Below are 22,020 nucleotides of genomic sequence, written 5' to 3'. Positions count from 1 at the left end.
CAAGAGAAATTCTGAACAGAAGTCCAAACAACATATTGTAGAAATGTAGAAACAATGGTAGTTGATTCTCGCTATGGAGTAAGGAAAAGTATCCCAGAGACCAAGAGAGGATGCTTTTGAAAGGAAATGGCAATAGTTAACCATGGCAGATGTAGCTGAGCTGTCTGAGGAATGAGGTTCCTGACTTTTGTGCAGCAAGAGAGTCACTGTTTCTCAAAAAAGAATTTCAGTAAACTATTGGGCTAAAAGCTGTGCAGAGGGTAAGGCTGTGGCAGGGGAATAATTTAGTTGTTCAGCCGACAACTAAATGTTTGCCCATTCTGGACTGAAGGTGAGAGGAAGAGGATCAGTGCAGCGATGGGCAGAAGGGACAGCAGGGCCAGAGCAAGGACTTTATACTCAACAGGAGATCCTGGCACTCAAAGGAACCCACCAAGGCAAGGATCATAAGAAGATGCTGAGGAAGATAAAGCTCCAGTCAGGTGTTCAAAAGTACTTCCTTTGACTGTAACATCAAAATGGTCAAATTAGCCAGTAGACTAGACCTAGACAAAAGGCCATTTCCTGAGTGGAGGTGAAATCCATGGAGCAGAAACCACCTGACGGCGGAGACCTCACAACAGAGCTGCTCCTGGTGTATTTTCACCATTAGCCACCAGGTGGCAGCACTCCCCCACAAATCAAACGCAAATCAGCTGCTCAGAAGGGCGCAAGCAAAGAATTGCCCCAAGGTGGCTGAAAATAACAGATTCCATTTCCTATTTGAAAGAGTGAAAAAGCAACTGGGCAGGGTGGCACAAGCCTGTAATCCCAGGTCTCACAAAGCTCACGCAGGTCGGGAGTATGAGCAAGGCCGTCCTGGGCTGCACAGAGAGACCCTTTCCTTAAAAAAGAATAAAAAGTATCTGGTGTCCGGTTTTCTCTTTCACCGCATTCACTCTGATACAGCTTTCTGCTGCCAGGATCAATAATGCTATGATGAAAATCCTTTAAATCCATGAGCTGGGTAGAATAATGTTAGCACTGCCTCCAAACTTCCATGGTGTGTATTAGAGCTTTCCTTGAACATTTATGCACATTGATGGGCACAGGAAGATTATAATGGCATGTTCTCATTCATATGGCAAGAAGATTAGGGCTTAGCCTGCATTCACACATATGGTGGAGAAATTGGGGCTCTGGTTTAGTACATTGTCATCGTGCACTAAAGAGCCCCACCCTCATTGCCCCTTTAAAAAAAAGAAAACATTTATTTAAGTTATTTTGTGCACGTGTGTGTGCCATGACCCACATATGGAGGTCAGAGTACAGCTCTCTGGGGTGGTTGGTTCTCCCTTCCACCATGTGCGAGAAGGATGGAACACAAGTCATTAAGCTTGGCAATAAGTACCATTACCCACTGAGCCATGTGCCGGGCTGCCCTCTATTTTTATAAGCCATCTTCATTCGGCATGACCCCTGCTGTTGGCACCAAAAATTGGAGGCCACCATTCTCCACCCCTAATGTAGGCTGGTGGGGTTCTCCCAGTTAAGACCTTGGGTGAGAACAATGGGTGGATGTGAACATGTGTGGAGATGTGTATAAGAGTTTGATGCACATCTATTAAATCTTTGTGGATGAAAGATGATGAAAGCAAAGAGCCATCACCCTAAGGCAAAAGGAGCATAAGCTCAAGACCAGCCTGGGTCACTCTAAAACTCACTCTTTTACTCTCGCTTGTAAACTGCAAAAGTGCAGAAGTGAAGTAGCAAAATTTAAGCCATTTTACTTGAAATCATAGGCCTCAGACTAAGTGTCTGTGGTCCTAATTTGGCATGTAAGCTGAAAGCAGAGGTGTAGTTTTTACTTAGAATTTAAAAGTGCTTTTAAGCAAGTGTCCAACATTAAAAAGAAAAGCAGATTACACACACTCTTATGCACATGTATGTAGAGGCTTTTTACTTCTGAAGCAGCACTGAAGTATTATATTCCCATTTTGTGAAAATGCAGTGAGTAGGGGCTGGACAGATGGCTCAGCGGTTAAGAGCACTGGCTGCTCTTGCAGAGGACGTGGGTTCGATTCCCAGCACCCACATGGCAGCTGACAGCCATCTATAACTCCAGTTCCAGGGGATCCAACACTCTTCTGACTTCTACAGGCCTTGTACAACATGGGTACACTTATATACATGCAGGCAATGCACTCAGACACATAAAATAAAAATAATAAATAAAATAATAAAACAGGCTGGAGAGATGGCTCAGCGGTTAAGAACACTGGTTGTTCTTGACAAAGACCCGGGTTTGACTCCCAGCACCCACATGGCAGCTAACAACTGTCTGTAACTCCAGTCCCAGGGGATCCAACAGCCTCTTCTGACCTCTGCAGGCATTGCATGACAGGGGTGCACTTACCTACATGCAGGCAATACACTCATACACATAAGATAATAAACAAAATTAAAATAATGAAACAAAGAAAGAAAATGCAGTTAGTAGATGGGCTGTAGCTCAGAGGTAGAGCTCTTTCCTACCTTGTGAAAATCCCCTGCCAAGATAAATAAATGAACAAATAAACTAAAAGTAAAAATGAAATTTAGAAAAGGAAAATGATGAGTTGATGAAGTATGATGGACTTCAATCTTCTCTATCTTAACAGCCTTCTGGTTCATTTATTTTTAGTCTTTCTGGCCTTCAGACAACTGAGTTTGGAAGCCCCAATTAAAGCCACTGAATCTTGGCCTCCTTCTCCTTCCTTCCTCCAAGATGCGCGGTGATGACGTGGCTGTGTTGCCGCCGGCATCTGCTCCGCAGCTGTATTTACCTTATCATGCTAAGCAGAGCACTTGCTGAACTAACGTCTGTAGTAACAGAGAAACATGAAACCTAGCAGGGTGGCCATATGGTCGGTCTGTCTGCACACACACAGTCATTCTTATGTGATCCACAGAAGTGCCCAGGAGGCGCTTAGATGTTGCCCTTCAACTAAGGGACTCACAGTAAAGGAAAAGCAAGTCATGCCTTGTGCACAAAGTTCTTTCTTCAGTGCAGTCCAAATTTGCTTCCTGGTCTCTACTATTTTGTGGCCCTTATTCTACATTTTGAAGCTATGTAGAGCAAGTCTTCAAGCTAAAAGAGAGACCCAGAAAAGAACTTTGGGGATGTTTCCCATAGGCACTGGACAGGTCTCTGACTCTAGCTGCCTGGCTTTGCTTCTGCTGTTTCCTCAAGATTGTGATTCATGTTCATTGGGCAGCTTTTTTCTCTGGTCTGACTCTCTCATATTTCAGGTGATTTCTTTCACATGAGTCCTGAGGCTGAATTCTCTTTCTTTATTATTGTCATTAGGATTATGTGTATCACATAGCAAGCGCGATCTGTGAATGGAGTGTGGCCTTTGGTTTTATTTTCTATTTTCTCACATTCATCCAAGATTTCCAGGTAAGTTTTTATCAGTTCAAATGTTACATAATTGATGACAATTAAGATTAGGAAAAATTTGCAAAATTCTTGCGTGTTGAAAAACATTCTCTTAGAACCGGGGGTGGTGGCGCACAGCTTTAATCCCGGCACTTGGTAGGCAGAAGCAGGCGGATCTCTGTGAGTACAAGGCCAGCTTGGTCTACATAGTGAGTTCCAGGCCAGCTGGGACTACAGGGAGACCCCGTCACAAAAAGAACAAAAAAGAAAAACATTCTCTTTTTATCCTTAATGTGTTTGGGGGCAGGGAGGATATATTATATATGTTTATAAATTATATAATATCTACTTATGTATAGTACAACTTAGTTTATTAGCTTATTCAACCAAAGGGAAGCATCACCTACAAGTCACTCAACCAATGAGACTTTCATATGTACTCTGCCATTGATGTTCAAAGCCCTGGTTGTGTTCAGGTAGATCTCACTTACTAGAAAACATGTATGTGTTGGAAAGTGTTCAATTACAGACAGAAAGTAAGAGGTTAGCAGATTTGGCCACAGGGAGAATCTCGCCTTTGAAAACAAACTAAAATGTTGTGAAAAGCCAAGATAATTCCCTAGAACCCAGTTCAAGCATGGTGTAACACAGGTGGGGACACCTCTGGAGTGGAGCAAAGATTCAGGAAATTTTATAATTAGTATTAGAGTTGTTTTACTTCTTTGCTAGTCATAGTCTCTCTCTCTCTCTCTCTCTCTCTCTCTCTCTCTCTCTCTCTAGAATGTCACCCTAAGGATATCCACAGAAATCAATGATGACTTTTGAAAAAAGGAGACTCCTGTCTCACTCAGCAAATGTCACAGACAGTTTCTGGAAGTGTCACAGAGGATGGACGGGTTTGGATGTCACTCTGATTGGGACATAACTGTGGCACATCCAGGACTTGAATCTCATTAAGAATTCCTAGTAGTTGTTCTATTTACAAAGGTATGTTTCCCTCCAGAGTGTAGAATATTTTTAACATTGTAGCAATATTTTTCTATTTTTCTAAGATACTTTTTATATGACCTAATTCATATGCAGAAAGACAGGTGTTACAGAAAATGGAAAATTCTTATTTTTGTATATATTCTGTTGGTTTTTAATGTAGGAATGATTTATGGAAATATATACACTACATGAAAAAATTTAAGTTTAGTACATTTATTAAAAGAAGTCAAATCAGGGAATATTCACTTCAAAATTTCACCTTTTAGACAATGAACTACATAAATTTATGAGCATTTATAAAATTAAATTTATAGTGATTATATCTCCTAATGTTAAAGATTTAGCTAATAAATTAACACTAAGATACTCTGATTTTTAGATGAACTAAGCAAAATGCTTCTGCAGTCCGGCCTCGACACCGCTCACTATGCACATTAATGAGGGAATGTGGAAGACCCCTGTTAGGAGATTCAGTCTCCTCATTTGTTTCTCCTGCTCACAGAGCTGCGGCTTTTACCCTGCAGCTACCTGGTGGTCGGTCCGTAGTGAATGTATCTCCCAGTAGGGTGGCTCTGCAATTATAAAACCTTTGATCCCAGCACTCAGGAGGCAGAGCGGGTGGATCTCTGTGAGATCGAGGCCAGCCTGGTCTACATAGTGATTTCCAGGCAAGCTGGGGCTGCAGGGAGACTGTCTCAAAAACAACAAAGAGAGAGGGAGAGGGAGAGGGAGAGGGAGAGAGAGAGAGAGAGAGAGAGGGAGAGAGAGAGAGAGAGAGAGATTTATAAAACTGTTCTTTGTACTGGCAACACTTGTATTCAGTCTGACTCAGAAGCTGAAACTTGCTTCTCAATTTCATTTTATGCCAGTAAACCTGTCAAAAGAGAACACAGATCTAAGGCAGGCAGAAAGGAGGGGGCAGTGGAAATGTCCAGGTACAGGATGGGGTGTATTTGCCCCTCCTTTTAATGCCTCTGACTGGTGTTTTAGGACACTACAGGAAACACGAGTCAGGCCCTTTACATTTAAGCAAGGCCTACAGACTCTTGTCTTTTCACCCAAATCACTAATGGCAAAGGAAAAGCAAGCCATTGTGGAGAAGAAGTAGGCCTCGGAATGCTGACAAGGACTCTAGCTCCAAATCCATGTCCAGAGAAGTGGGAGCAGTCCTGAGGGTACGTGTTCAGGGCCGAGCAGTCCATTTGGACAGCCTTGGGGGTGCTCTGGGGAGTGGGAGTGTGCGATGTCTCTCCTTGGTCCTGGTAAGTGGAGAGGCTCAACGGCCACTTCTATCACGACAGCCTGCACCTCCCCTAAATGTGGAGTGGTAGAAACTAATAACCATTTCTGAGTCCACTGTAACTTTTCACAATGCCATGGGTCCCCGTTGTAACCTTGGAACAAAAAGACTGTGACCAAATTTTAATTCTGAAACCTTATCCAGAGTACCATGGTAGATTGAATCCATGCTGTGCTTTGCTTTGAGCAGATGTGTTGTTAGTACTTCTCATGACACAGACACAAGGCCTCTCTTCCATTCCACTTCTCCACACGTGAGATTGGGAGCTCCTTATGGGCAGAATGTGTGCATTCCAGAATTTAACTTGGTGCCTTCTTGCATACAATAGGTGCTCAATAAATACTCATTGGATGTGTGCATGCATAAATGGACGAACAAATCAAGGAATGACTAGGGATGTTTGAGGGGCTGTAATAGGTTTATTTACTCTAGTTTACTAGTTATTTTAGTGTAAACAACTAGTGTGAGCCACCTGGTAATGTTTTGTGTACTGTACACGTTTCAGTTGTTTGGGCTTCATGATTCTGTGACAACTCTCTTCTGGACAGATACCACAGAAATTGTTACATGGGCTAGACCTGGCTTGGCAAACTGAGAAGGCCAGAAAGCACCCCAGTCTCCACGCAGCCTCTAATGTTGGTCTTACCCCTATTTTGGTAATATTTTAAATTTCTATAAACTTGTATTTCCTTGGACCTCATGACTGAAAGAGTAAAATAAAATATTTCTTTATTTTAGTAATTTGCCTTTCTGTTATAAAATGTCACCTGCGTACTGTTATGAAGCAGAGTTTTCTGGGATGGTTCCAGACTGTTGGATGTTAGAAAGATGTCACTTGGGCTGGGAAGATGGCTTAGTGGGTAAGGGCACTTGCTTGCACAAGCATGAAGACCTGAGTTTGGATCCCTAGTACCCACATAAAAACTCTCCCAGCACTGGGAAAGGAGGGGGAGACAGGAGGGTCCCTGGGTTCACTGGCTGGCCAGTCTAGTTGGAAAATGGTGAACTTCAGGTTCCCCGAGAACCTGTCTTAAGGGACTGAGACAGAGAGTGATAGAGCAGGACACCTAATGTCCTTCTCTGGCCTCTGCATGTACACACGTATACACCACAAGCACACATAAGGATAAAGATGCAGGGTTTGGAAAGATTGCTCAACGGTTAAGAACCCTGGCTATTCTTGCAGAAGACCTGGGTTCAAATTCCAGCACCCACATTGCAGCTAACAACCCTCTGTAACTCTAGTTCTAAGAGATCTGATAACCCCTTCTGACCTCTACAGGCACTGCATGACACAGGCACACTTACATACATGCAAGGCATAACACTCATACACAGAAACATAAATTAGAAAATAAAGATGTGGTTTAAAATGTCCATTTTATTTCATACAGCTTTATATGTGGGCATGATTTATCTTTGCATATTCTCAGATTGTCTTGGAGATCTGTATCAATCAAGACTTGCAGAGCTGAAGGCTTCAGAAATCCAATTCTGTTGAATGACAAGAATGTCTACTGCCTCGGGTAACAGAGGTCCTGGAGTAGAACTGGCATTGGGGATAGTGGGATCAAATGTGTCACTGGGAGTCTGTCTGCTCTCCCCCATTTTCCTTTGGTTGGCATCGTTTCAGACAGGCTTTCCCTTGTGGAAGTAAGAAGGCTCTAGAACCTCAAGGCTTACAACCCATTCCTTTGACTAGAGAGGACTTCTCTAGCAGTAACCAAAGCTCATAATTGAAACTCGTTTCTGATTGGTTGGCTCATGTCACATGTGGGGAGAAGGCTGACGGTCTGATTGGTCACAAGTCCACCTCAGGGAGTGGGAGCAGTCAACATCTTTCCGACCACTGGGCTAATAGGCGAAAGCTTTCTCAGAGGGAAGATTTAGGAAATAGGCCTCCGACAGGTGAAAAGCAGTAGATTCCATTATGGAATTAAAGCTTTCCACTACCTCCCCAAAGCCAACTTAACTAGCTTGGGAATGAGTCAAGTTCTACTAACAACCTTTACAGATTAAAAAAAAAAAATTTATGTAAGCCATTTAGGTAAAACAGATGCCTTTTGTTAATGCTTGTCGTGTTTATATTTTTTTTCAGGGTTCTTACGTTCTTGCTTAACCTCTGTGAAGCTGAATAGTTTTCACATTTTTCAGACGAGGAAACTAACACAAAGGGGTTCAGCGACCTGCAAGTGGTCTCTAGCTCGATGGCGACAGATTCCAGTCTGGGATTCTGTTTTCCTGATTTCTAATCAACTGGGCCTTTTTGTTTTTCCTTTTAACACTAACAGAAGATTCCACAGAAATTGCAAATTGCATTTTATAAACCAAATTAAGTACATCAGTGCTGTGCTGTGTTTGGGTTTCCTAACATCCTTACATGTGGCATTGTCCCATGTTCCCTTTTTTTTTTTTACTCACTTGGAGACATACTGGTCTGGTGTCTGGGCCTGGAATGAGGAAAGGGGAGTGGGAGGGAGATAAGTGGTCTCCCATTCTCTCCCTTTCCCTGATTCTGGCAAGCGGGTAAGCCTAGCCGTCTCCCCACACACACACTCTTGGTCTGGCTCTGAATGCCCCACATTCTCAAGTCCAGAGTGTCATGCATCTGCAGCGTGTCGGTTTCGCAAGAGAGCAACCGCAGCTGAAGCCCTGGAGGAGAAGTTGCTGGCTCTCCTTGGTCACCCCCAGCACATTCATTTTCTAAACTGAAGGGCAGCAGACTCCCAAGCTCATGTTGGAGATGGCAGCGACCTCCAAAGTTGCTGCTTGGGAAACGCTGGAGGAGACACCAGCAATCTGCTTCGTGGTTGAAGCCAGGGTCCCAGAGGTGCCTGGAAAGCCTGCGGTATAGGCATTCCCTCTCAACAAGTAGTGCTCTGTGTTCCAGCAGCCCCAAGCCAGCTCCACCTCTGGACTTTTTGGTTACAAGTGGATTGCCTCTCTTTGACGTCAGTAAACTTCAGATGCTTTTTTTCATTTGTTTTTGGAGATGGGCTCTAGTTCCATAGCCCAGGCTGGCCTGAACCTAACTACCTAGTCAAATCCTTGAACTTGCAGCAATCCTATCTCAGCTTCCCAAGTGCCGAGATTACAGGTATGACCCATCATACACAGCTTAAGATAGATTTCTGACATTTATACTTGTAAGATTCCTGACTTATATGATTACCCAAGGGTTCCTCCATAATGAAAATGCAGTAAACAGCTCTTATTTGGAGTCTTACCTAAACATTTTGAATAAATAATATATTGATGATTCACGCATCAAAACAGCATCAAATAACAGACTCTAAGAAGCTATTTTGCTTCCCACTCTCCACATTTATCCAATCCATTCCTCTCCCTAAAGATAGCTACTTAAAATTTTTGTTACTGTATGTGTATGTGTGAGAGGAGTGTGTCTGCCATGGTATACTTATGTGTGTGAGCGGAGGGAGTGCCATTGTGCACTTGTGGAGGCCAAAGGACAACTTTGGGAAGTGGTTCTCTTCTTACAAAATGGAATTTGGGAATAGAACTCACGTCATCAGGTTTGTATGGGAAGCGCTTTTACCCACTGAGTCATCTCATCAGCCTATAGATCGGTACTTTCATTTAGATTTAAAAATTTTTATGTCTATGAGTGTTATGCCTGTATATATGTAAGTGGACCCATGTTGTACAGTGCCCACAGAGGCCAGAAGAGGTCAATGGATCCACTGGAACTGGAGTTACAGATGGTTGTTAGTTATCATGTGGGAGCTAGGAACTGAACTCGGGACTTCTGCAGTGTTCTTAACTGCTGAGCCATCTCTCCAGCCCCCAATTATATATTTTAAAAACAGAGAAACATTTCTAAATTGTCTCCTTTCAATTTTCATCCCAAGTATAAAAACTGAAAGTATGCTGCCAAACAGTTTTGAGGCTTGCTTTTCTTAGTTTAGTATCTTGAAGATGTTTCTTTTATTAATACATATAGATCTTTCTTAGAGGGGGATATCTGTAGCAGGTTCCTGTGCAGTACAGGATGACCTTAAACTCTTTTTTAAGATTTTAATTTTTTATTTTCAATTAGGTATACGTGTATATGGGGATGTGAATGTGAATGTGGCACCCATGGAAGCCAGCAGAGGGTTTCAGAGTCCCTGGAGCTGGAGTTACAGGCAAGTGAGCTGCCTAATGTGGGTGTTGGGAACTCAACTTCGATCCTCTACAAGAGCAGTCTGCTCTTAACTGCTGAACCATCTCTCCAGCTCCAGGCCTCCAACTCTTGATCTTCATAGCGTAGCCTCTTAACTGCTGAGGTCATAGGCCTCTACCACCAGGCCTATTATTTTTTCAGCTTCTTCTGTTTTACATCTATATAGTTGTCAATTGGATAACTGGGCCACCGTGTCTTTAATAAGTTTCCTATTGGATGAGCAGGTGTGTGGCTTGCTAACTGTTGCAATTATAGGTAATTTAATGTTTATACATATCATTTCATACATATGCAAGAAAATCTATGTGGAAAATTTCCTTGACTGGGGTGCTTGGAACAAAGGGGAACTGCACAAAGAAATATTATCATTTTGCTGTTACAACATTTTCACATGAATATTTTTTGTTTCTTTGAAATGTTTCCAAAAACTACAACCATTTCAATATGTAGGCTGCTGGACATGAGTTCACCTTTTCCTAGAGACTAAGTCCTCACCAAGAGTAGCTGTGACTGTAGATCAGATACCAATGTGGTTTCTGCAACAGATGGTGTGGGACGGAGAAGCCTGCTGACATGACCACTGACTCTACAAACTTTCCCTTTTTGTTCTCTGTTTTATTGAAACACCTGCTACAGGAAAGACAAGTCTTCGGGCTTTCCTTTCTACCAACAGAACTCTCCTGCGTCCTCCCTCTGACTCTGATGCTCCTGTCTTGCATGGTCAAGGTCTTCCGCTCACTTGGGCTTTCATTGTGATGGTGCGATTTGTTGCTGCTGCATAATCTTTTCCCTTATCTACCAACCTTTTCCCTTATCCTACCAACACTGCCATAATTTTTTAATATCATACGGGGGGCAGTTGCTTGTTATGAAAAAATTAAGGTGGGAATGGTGGTGCATACGTGTAATCCCATTATTTGGGCAGCTAAGTTAGGAGCATCGTGAGTTTGAGGTTAGCCTGATCTTCACAGTGAATTCCAGGCTGTATATGCAATGTCCAAAAAAGAAAAACAAAATCAGAATAGCAGTATTTTTACAATACAGATAAAGAATGAACTATGCCTCAGGCATTTTATTTGGTTAATGTGAGCAAATAGTTTGGGAGACTGAGTTTTCCAAATAGAAAAGCTTTTGGTGAAGTTTTGTTTTCAAACTTCACCTGTTGCTGGGGCAAAATGCACAACAAAAGCAACTTGAGGAAGGCAGGAGCGTGAGGCAGCTGTTCACACTGCAGTTAGGAAGCAGGTGGTGTGCACGCTTGTGCTTTTCCATTTGTTTTTTTAATTTTATTTTTTATGTGTATGAGTGTGTTGCCTGCATGTGTGTAAGTGCACCCATGTCATGCAAAACCTGTGGAGGTCAGAAACGGATATCTGATTCCCTGGAACTGGAGTTAGCCAGTTGTTATCTACCATGTGGGTGCTGGGAATCGAACCCTGGGTCTTCTGCAAGAGCAGCCAGTGCTCTTAACCGCTGATCCATCTCTCCAGCCTGATTTCTCCTTTTTATGCAGTCCAAGATCCCCACTCGTGGAATGATGCCACCCACAATCAGGATGGGTTTTCCTACCTCAATGAACCTAGTCTAGAAACGACCTCACAGATATACCCAGAAGTTTGTTTCCATGGTGATTCCATATCCTGTCAAGTTGACAATATTAGCTATCATAGTTACCACAAGTACACAAATAAAATTTAATAACTTCTTTGAAATGGTTGATGTCAGTACAGCAAACTTGATTGGAAAATACTACAGACCGGAAGCAGGGCATGGTGGCACATGCCTGTGATCCTCCTACGAGGCAGGATGAGGCAGAAGGATCTAAGGTTTGAAGTCAGCCTGAGCTACATAAAAAATTCAAGCCAGCCTGAACTATACAGACCGTGACTTGGGAAATGAAGTACTAGGGGTGCAGTTCTGTGTAGAGCCCTTGCTTGGCAGGCACAAGGCCCTGAATTTGATCCCCAGCACCACCAAAGAGAAAGTTGACAATATTAGCTGGATACTGGAGAGATATAAATATATACATGTCCCCATTCCTGTCTTTGTTTCCTTAACTGCTGCCTTCATCACACAAAGTCTGTAGATTCACTAGAATAACTCTTAAAGGATGTAGAAAAAGACAAAGGGAAGAGGAAGAAGGAACAAGTCATGACTGAACAGCATGACCCAAAGTGGCTGAGATATGTGTGTCCTACTTCCCTTTTGGTATTTTTAGAGATCTACTTATATTTCTATCTTTAAATTTTTTTAATCTCATTTTATTTTATGTGTATGAATCTCTTGCCTGCATGTATGCAAATACACTACATATGTGCAGTGCCCACTGAGGCCTGAAGAGGGCGTCATATCCTCTGGAACTGGAATGATGGGTGGTTGTTAGCTACCACATGGGTGCTGAGAACAGAACTTGGGTCCTCTGCAAGAACAGCCAGTGCTCCAAACTGAGCCGTCTTGCCAGCCCCTACACATCTATCTTGAGAGAATAGTTCTTTTCCATTTTTTTTAAGCAAGATCTCACTGCATAGCTATATTAGTAACTTTTCATTACTGTGACCAAAATGTCTGAAAGAGCAACTTAAGCAAGGAAAGACTTATTTTGGCTCACCATTTCTGAAGTGTCAGTCCGTCATGATACTAAAAGCATGTGACAGAGGAGTTTCTTCACCTCATCATGGACAGGGAACACAGAAAGAAAAAATACTGGAAGAGCCAGGGAGAGAGAGAGAGAGAGTGCCCCAATATTGTACTCCCATTCCTCCAATTTGGCTCCGCCCCTACCCCACCTTTCACTACCTCCCAATGATGCCATCATATTACTCTTATTTTTAAAAATATCTATTATTTTATGTGTATGAATGTATTGCCTGCATGTATGTCAGTGCACCCATGGGCACATGGAGGCCAGAAGAGGGTGTAGGATTCCCTGGAACTGGAGTTACCAATGGTTGTTAGCCACCATATATGTGCTGGGTATGGAACCTGGTCCTCTGCAAGAGCAGCCAGTACTCTTAACTGCTGAGCCATCTCTCCAGCCATGATGCCCTCATATGAATCTATCATGGGAGTAAGCTGTTTTTTAGGTCAGAACTTTCATGGTCTGTCTGGAAATTTCATCACAAAAAAATCCCTAGAAGTGTGCTTCACAAATCTTCTAGGCATTCCTTAATCCAGCCAAGCTGATGATGAAGATTAGCTATCACCATCTCCCAGGCTGGCCTTGAACTTGCATTCTTGATTGTCTTGCTTCAGTCTTCCTGTGCTGAGATTACAGGCATGTATCTCTACTCTTGGTAAAAATTGTGCTTTGCTTGACATTAACCATCAGCTACAATCCACCCTTTATCCCTTCTGTCCGGCTGACTCACAATAGCACCCCACCCAGGGGAACCAAAAGACTTTGTGAGCTTGCCTGGCCTGGACACTTGGTGCAGTTCAAAATGACCCAAGGTCTGGGAACCACCAGCAATGCAGGATGTACCAGAGAAAAGAGAGGGAATTCTCCTGCTCAGAAACTTTGTGGACTGTGGGGATGAATTAATCAGTTTTCCTGGGATCACATAACAGTTGAAATCTTTAAACAAACAGGGCTTTGGGGGTGGGGGGAGGCTGCGGAGAATGTCTCATCTGATTGCTGCTTTAACTAGGCAGGCCCTGGCTGGATTCTGGGCATTTAGGATGTGGGGATACAGTACACACTGCAAGGAGAGATGACTTGTATGATAGACCTGCTCCTTGGTGTGAACACCCTTAGGAAGAGCACTGAAATGGTAAGGAGTTTACTGGACCTGGAGTTAGGGGCCCTTTCAGCACTATTCAGGCTCTGGAGGCTCTGTAGAACTCTCATCGCCTCATACCTTTGCTTTTGGGTGGTGTAGTGAGATGGACTGGGAACTATCTTTGTTTGGAAAGACACATCTGTTCTAGACTTCCTAAGGGAGAAGTCATGGGGCCCAGAAGGAAGACTATTTAGGCTATGTATACATATATGTACTTTTGCATATATAAATATGCATATATATGTTTTATACATATATTTTAAACTTTTTTTGCAACAAGGTCTCATTATGTAGCCCTAGCTAGCCTGGAATTTACTGTGTAGACCAGACTGGCCTTGAACTTGAAGCACTGTTCCTGACTTTGTCTTCAGAGTGCTGGGGTTATAGATCTGTATTACCATGCCCAGTTTAAAACATTTTAACTTTTTTTGTCTTTTTGAGGCAGGGTCTCCCTGTAGTCCCAGCTGGCATGGAACTCTCTATGTAGACCAGGCTGGCCTCAAACTCACAGAGATCCGCCTGCCTCTGCCTCTCAAGTTGCTGGGATTAAAGGCATATGCCACCACTCCTGGCAACATTTTTAACTTTTTCTTGTAGTTTAATACACATTAAATATTAATTTCGTTATGGTGGTACATGCTTGTAGTCCTAGTGTTTGGGAGGCTAGAGCAGGAGGTCAGGAGTTGAAGGTCAGCTTGGGCTATATAGTGAAAGCTTGTCTTAAAAACCAGAAAAAAGTCAACAACAAAAACACACGGAAACCCTACATAATATTAAACTTATCATCTCAGGCTCTTTTAAGTGTACTGTCAGTGATATTAAATACATTCATCATGTTGAGCAGCCATTGTCCACTATCCCTCACCATAATTCTCTTGTAAGATGGAAACTCTGTAGCCATTAAACAACAATTCTCCATTCTTCCCCCTTCCCCTTGGGCCTTAGTAACTACCATTCTATTTCCTGCCCCTAAAACTTGGCTTATTCTAACCATGTCATATAAATACAGCATTTGCCATTTTGTGGTGCTGGCTTGCTTCATTTAGCATGATGTCCTCCAGGTGCATCCACATGGTAGTATACACAACAGGATCTTCTTCCTTTATAAGGTGGTATAATATCTCATTGTACACATACTCCATATTTGACTTATGCCATCATTGGTTGATGGACACTGATTGCTTCCCCATTTCAGCTATTGTGTATGATGCTGCTACGAACATAGGTGTGCAAATATCTTCTAGAGTCCCTGTTTTCAGTTCCTTTGGGTATACATTCAGAAGTGAAATTGCTGTACATGGTAACTCATGCTTAATATTTTTCCTTCATTTTTTGAAATAGGGTCTCACTTTGTAGCCTAGGCTGACCTAGAACTCACTATGTAGTCAATGCTAGCCTTGAATTCACTGCAATCTCCTTGCCTCAGTCTCCCAAGTACTGGGGTTTAAAGGTATAAGCTACAATTCCTGCCTTATTTCCCCCCTCCTTCCCTCCCTCCTCCTCCCTTTCTCCATACCTACCCCCCTCTTTCCTTCCTTCCTTCCTTCCTTCCTTCCTTCCTTCCTTCCTTCCTTCCTTCCTTCCTTCCTTCCTTCTTGCCATAGTGGGGATTGAACCTAGGGCCTTGCTTATGTGAAGCAAGGACTCTACCCTCTGAGCTACACCCCAGCCTCAAACTTAATGCTTTTTGAGGGCCTCCACACTGGCTTCTACAATGGCCACACTACTGTTTTATGCTCGCACCAGCAGTGCACAAGTTTCCAGCTTCTCCACATGCTCACTACCATTTGTTTCTTTCTCTCTTTGGGGCTTTTTGACACTAGCCATCCTAATGAGCATGAGATGGTATCTCACTATACTTTCAGTTTGCAATTCCTGAATGATCAGAGGTACTGAGCATTTTTTCCCTTGTGCTGATTGGCTATTTGCATATTTTCTTTGGAGAAATGTCTATTCAAGTCTTTCACTCAGTTTGGAATTGGAATGCTGTTTAGCTCAGCATTCTCTTTCGTCAGTGTTGGGGAACCCTGCTGCTAAGGTTGTAGTACTGGATAGCTCTAAGGGGCTCGGTGCTATATGGAATGACTCCCTTTCTCAGTGGGGGCCTCCTGCTCTCTGCCTGACTTACCTGGAAAGTGCTGCCAAGCACGGATGCCTGACCTTATTTGGAACATGACCTTTGACATAGTTACCTGGAGTAAAAACTACCCCCAGGTTTTTTCTATATGATAATTAGGCATTGCCCCATAGTCGGATGATAGGATCTCGCTATCACATGTAAATAAAGCATACTATGAGCGCCTATCAGCTGAAGCATTGGCTACTGCCTCCACACTATATTTTCCCTAGTTCCCCCACTGAATAAACGGAGCTGTTTCAGAGTCTGGAGCTGTATCACTGAATCTGCCTCCCAGGAAGGGCTTTCTTCCGTCAGTGCTCACTGGCCTTCCTGACCCTGTTCGTCGCTTCTGCTCCCTTTGTCCTTGTGGACTGGTGGCCACGAGGGGAGGGAGAGACCTCACAGTCAGAACGCATAGGTTTGACCTGTGACTTACAACATACAGTATAGTCTTCTCTGAGCCCCAGATAGCAGTAGGACATGGAGTTCGGAGTTCCAGCTCTCTTACTGTGCCTTGCTGATCAGGCTAATATTAGAACCAATGATGTGAAAATTGAGAAGACAGAGTTCACCTTCATTAGCAATACTTCTGTCAGGGTCAGCCTAGAGAAGCTAGTTCCGGGTAACACCCACATCATCTGATTTAAGGTGAAGAATGATGTGTTTAGAATTGGCCAGTGCCTTGACATCTGCTAATACAACCTTTAATACATGCATTAAAATGAACAGTCAACTTAGTTCAATCTTTCATTTCTTCTTAATACTTGAAAAGCCACAGTATTGTTTTAAAGTTCCCCCAAAGCCTGTAGCAGGGGAACTGATTCCTCCGCTTGACTACATTTAGAACCATGAAGTCACAGCCACCTTGAAATTGAAACCAGGAAAATCTCATGTCTTTGGCCAAGAGAAGAAGCGAAAGCATGTCTCCTGATGTTAAGTAATTACTTAGTTGTTGACATGTTGCAAGGTCAATGGAAGCTGAAGGGCTGGCAAGGATGAATGGAGATTAGTTAGGATCTTGGGTCACAAGGCTTATGAGTGAGGTTGGACATTTCTTGTGTGTCCCTGAGCTTTGACTTGAGACTGTCAAACTGAGGGATATATTCTTCCAACTCAAACAACCAGGCCTTGATGTGGTACATAGCTACACTGACCATGTAAATGACCGTGGCCAACTGGTCCAGTTCATCCTGAAGACACTCAGAAGTCATGGAACACCAGAAAAAGCAGTCATGTTGGTGATCTGGAGGGAAGAAAATGGGGAACAAAAAGCAACACCCAGAATGGATTAACTTTTTTGACATACCATTCTTCAATTAGTCTCAATAGCAAATAAGGCAACTTTCCTCATATAATAAATTGCTTTGGGACTAATTCAATTCTGAGCTTCCTGGAGGATGATCTTGCTTGGTAATATCTTCCATCAGTGTTCCAAACATCAACCATTGCCTGTTTCCTCACAATTTCTTGCCATGCTGTGTACTGCAAAGTATTTACCAGTTTGCAATAACTCACTTAAATACTTTCAAAGAGAAACTTCTGCTTCATTTCCTGGATTGCATAGTTTGGTCAGTGGTATTGCTGCCCAGCAGATCACCCAGGGGAGCTATTTGAGAATCATCCTAGACTCCTTAACTCCTTCCCCTATTTCCAGGGTCCATTAACTTATCTTCTATACAGAGTGAACAATTACTGTCCAAGTCAGGGCACTTTGGGGGAATGAAAGAGGCACTGTTACTAATTATACCCAGGATAAATGGTCTAAAACAAATGGAGATGCATGATCAATGCATCCATGATCTTTATTTTGTTTTTTTGTTTGTTTATTTTGAGACAAGTTCTCCCTGTGTTCCCCAGGCTGACATCAAACTCAAAATCCTCCTGCCTCTGCTGCTCAAATACTGGGGTTGCAGGTGCGTACCACAATGCTCAGCCATATGGTCTTGTATCCTCTTCCTCTCTCCAGCTCCACAATCACTGTTTTAGTTCATGCCTTTGTAGCTATTTGCCCCAGCTTGCTGTCATCTCCTTCAGTCTTGGTCCTTTTCTACACATCTCACATACTACACAAACATACATGCATGCATACACACACACACACACACACACACACCTTTGATACTCTCACATGTTAAGTCCTTAGTGGCTGCCCATGAGGGCAGCTTGATAAATTTCAAATTTCTTAGTATGGCTTATGAGGCTCTTTGTGGATCTCGTTTCTTTTTTATTCTTCCAGCCCATAAGCTCATTCATCTCTTTATTCACTCAGCATTTATTGGATAGTACTCTGGGCCTCGCAGTTCTTGAGTCTGGGATCAAAATGACAAGATGGAGTTCTGCCCTCAAGATATTTACAGCAGAGCGGTGAGACAGTCAAAAAACTATAGTGCCACAGTGAAGAACTACATCCTAAGGTGGTTCTGCTCATGGTGGGGCCTGAGGCCTCAGGATCATCACCCGAACCTGAAGGAAATCTCAGGGCTCCAAACCAGACTCCCTGAATCTGCACCTGCATTTCACAAGAAAATAAAGTGAATGTTTTTGAAGACAGTGGTTCACGAGACCACACCGGTTGAAGCATTGTGTTTAGATCCTCAGAGACAGTCATGCCTGGCTAGAGACTCAGAGGGCCCTGAGTTTGCTAAATGAAAGGGGGGTGTGGAAAGTTACAACTTGTGGAGGGCTTGGCAATTGTTGAGGCACAGGAACAAGGGAGGATAATGCTTTGGAGTGAAGGGTTAAAAGTTTATTTTGGGAACAGAGGTTACAGTGGTAGCCTTAGCTTCCTTCCATTAATTCAGGGAGGAACCTTGATCAAATTCAGCACCTCCGTCTTTTTTGAAACATTGTGGTGACGAACAAGTATTAGATTGACAGAGACAAAGAGCAGAACAGAGGCTCTCAGGGGTGGAGGAAGCGGAGGTGGAGCATGTTATTTGATGTATAAGAGTTTCTGTTTGGTATAATAAGAAAGTTAAAATGGATAGCAGTGACGGGTGTACAACATTCTGAATACTACTGAGTCACACCCTAAACGGGATGATTTGGGAATGTAACTCAGTTGGTACAATGCTGCTTTAGTATGAATGAAGCCATACGTTTGATTCCCAGCAGCACTTAAACCTGGGTGTGGTGGTGCATACTTGCAATCTTGGCACTTGGGAGGTGGAGGAAGGAAGATCAGAAGTTCAAGGTCATCTTCGCTGCAGTGAGTTGGAGGACAGCTTGGGATACCCTGTCTCAAAAAAAAAAGGAAAGGAAAATGGTTAAAGTACTAACTGTGTCAGGTGTAGGTGGTACTTGCCTTCAATCCCAACACTCGGGAGGCAGGTGGATCTCTGTGAAATTGAGGCCAGCCTGGACTACAAATTGAGTTTCAGACCTGCTGGGGCTACAGGGAGATATATGAAAAAAGAAACTTTGTGATATTTTACCACAGTTTCTTCCTAAAAAATTAAGACAGAGAAGTCAAAGAAGACCTGATTTCCACATTCCAGGTCTACCATGTTCTTGCTTTGATGCCCCAGGACAGTCAGTCCTGGAGCCTGAGTGTTCATATCTGTAAAATGAGACTAATGGTGGTACCTGTACTGTAGCCCTGTCCTGAAAATCCATTGAAGCCGTCATTTATTGGAGTCAAGTGTTCAGGAGCTTGCTGGGTGACCCAGATGATCATGCTTGCTTGCAGAAGCCAATTTAGCACCTCACTTGGCCCAACTCATGATGCCACTTACCATCCCTTCCACTCCTTTCTACCCCACTTTCTCAACTGGCTTCTCCCTCTACAACAGTCGTCGACCCTGGCAGCATATTAGCGTTGCCCCGGGCCACAAAGCAGTTCCAGCAGACTTTCAGGAGCTAGGGTAGCAGCACCATTGTGGCAGACCGCACCATTCCAGAGTGCTGCTCAGTGTCCCAGCATCACCTGGGGGGCTTGGCAAACGCAAGTCCTGGGTCCCAGGCCAGGAATCAACAGTTGGGTAGATGGAAAACAGTTTTCTGCTTTCCTCTGCCATTGCTCTAACTGCTCTTTCCTTTTGTTTGTGGTCAGCATTTCCTACTCACTTCCTAACAACCTCTTCTAGGCCTATTACCGAAGATTTTTCTTGCAAACATTTGCCAGTGGCCATCTTCATGCCAGAAGCTTCAGTATTCTCAGACATTTCTGTTTGCAACACGGAGCATTTCTCACAATTTTCCCCTTTGAATTCATTCAGCACTTTGGTTTTTCTTTTTTAAAAAAATATTTTATTATTTTAATTTATATGTATGAGTGTATTGCCTGTGTGTGTGAAAATGCACCCATGTCATGCAATGCCCACAGAGGCCAGAAGAGGGCATCTGATTCCCCTGGAACTGAAGTTACAGATGGTTGTTAGCTGCCATGTGGGTGCTGGGAATTGAACCTGGGTCCTCTACAAGATCAGTCATTGCTCCTAACCAGTGAGCCATCTCTCCAGTCTTCTTTGGCTTTTCTTTATTCTTCTTTTCTTCTCCTTCCTCCATTTAGAAGTAAAAGCTCCATGACCATTTCCTTGGGTCCCTATATTATCCCTTAAAAAGAGCAGTCTCAGGTTATGAGACAGATGTGGTTTTCAGTGTGTATGTATGTGCATATGTTCATGAATGTGCTTGTGTGTGTGTGTGTGTGTGTGTGTGCGCGCACATGTGTGGAGGCCAGGGTTTATATTGCATGTCTTAATTGCCCTCCACCATGCAGAGGCCAGGGTTTATATTGCATGTCTTAATTTCCCTCCACCATTTTTTAAATGAATTTTTTGTGTATTGTATACAATACATCTTAATCATATTTAGATCCTCTCCCCTATCTGCACCCCCTAACCCCCAACCCCACTGGATTTTATGAATTCTATGATAAATGTTAAGGCCTATTAAGTCAAGTTTGTGTTCCTAGTTGTCCATTGGTATGGTGTGAGTTCATCCTCTGGAGCCTACTCAGTCTATCTAGTGTCACTCCCTTAAAGAAGACAACTCCCCCTCACCCAGCAGTGATCAGCTGCCAAGAGCTCCTCAGCTAAGGTTGGGCTTCATACAATTTCCCCACTTCTATGCTGGGTTTTTGTCTGGTTTGAGTTTGCAGGGATTTTGTGCACGCTGTTACCATTGCTATAAGTTCATATGAACACATTCCCAGCTGCCTGCAAAACTGTTTCCTTGTGGTCATGTACCACCTCTGGCTCTTATGGTCTTTCTGTCACCTCTTCTACAATGATCCCTGAGCTCTGGGTGGCAGAGGTTTAATATAGGAATCTTATCCAGGGACACACACTCTGTAGTCTCTTATTCTCTACATTTTGGCCAGTTGTGGCTTTCTGTGTTAATCACCATCTGTTGTATAAGGACGTTTCACTGGTAAGAGTTGAGAGATGCATTAATTTTCTCTCTGGCCCCTGTTCCACTCTGTTCCATGAGCCTTAGGAGTAAAATTCTATTATAGATGTGTCACTGAGGGCTGAGCCTCTCACAGACTCTTATTCTGTATGTGTGACCAGTTGTGGAGCTCTGTAATAGTCTTTATCTGCTGCAAAAAGAAGCTTCTTTGATGAGTGATAAGAGCTATACAATTGCAATCCCAATCAAAATCCTCATGACATTCTTTATAGAATCAGAAAAAAAAATCCTAGAATTCATATGGAATCACAAAAGACCCTGCATAGTCAAAGCAATCCTGGGCACAAAGAGAAATGCTAGGGGGATTGTCATACTAAGTCTCAAACTATATTACAGAGCTATAATCATAAAAACAGCATGGTGTTGGCAGGAAAGCACACATGTAGATCAGTGGAACATAATATAAGACCAAAGCATGAGTGCACACAATTTCAGCCACCTGAAATTGACAAAGATACCAAGAACACACACTGGAGGAAAGACAGCATCTTCAACAAATGCCACTGGCAAAACTGGATCTCCACCTGTAGAAGAATTAGATCCATACCTATCACATTGCACAAAAGTAACTCTAAATGGATCAAAGCCCTCAGTGTGAAACTTGAAACTATGAAACTGTTAGAAGAAAACATAGGCAGTACCTTATAAGATACAGGTGCAGGGAACAACTTTCTAAATTGGACATCAGTTGCTCAGAAATTAAGGTCAACAAGTGGTACCTCATAAAACTAAAAAGCTTCTGTACAGCAAATGAAACAATCATTTTTTTGAGGCATGGTCTCTCACGGATCCTGGTGCTCACTGACCTGGCTGACTAGCAAGGCCCAGGGAACTTCA

At 43.0% G+C, this 22,020-nt stretch overlaps 1 protein-coding gene across 2 annotated transcripts in view; it reads left to right on the top strand.

The window, feature by feature from the left end:
* Dram1 (DNA damage regulated autophagy modulator 1) overlaps nt 1-22,020 on the top strand; it is a 69,733-nt gene that overhangs the window by 44,988 nt on the left and 2,725 nt on the right. The window contains exons 6-7 of one of the 2 annotated variants that reach the window (XR_003849452.1): nt 3,329-3,421; nt 4,181-4,387. Coding sequence is in view for 1 of the 2 variants with exons in the window: in XM_008832613.3 (XP_008830835.1) it covers nt 3,329-3,421; nt 4,181-4,225 (138 nt within the window). In the remaining variant the exon portion in view is untranslated. Of the gene's footprint in view, nt 1-3,328; nt 3,422-4,180; nt 5,079-22,020 lie in introns of those variants that run through there. The other variant, XM_008832613.3, reaches the window with a different exon arrangement.

Source organism: Nannospalax galili, unplaced genomic scaffold (genome assembly GCF_000622305.1).
Source record: "Nannospalax galili isolate Female #2095 unplaced genomic scaffold, S.galili_v1.0 scaffold415, whole genome shotgun sequence".
Taxonomy (NCBI): domain Eukaryota; kingdom Metazoa; phylum Chordata; class Mammalia; order Rodentia; family Spalacidae; genus Nannospalax; species Nannospalax galili.
The sequence above is the reverse complement of the archived record's forward strand: the minus strand, read 5'-3'. Positions and strand labels throughout refer to the sequence as shown.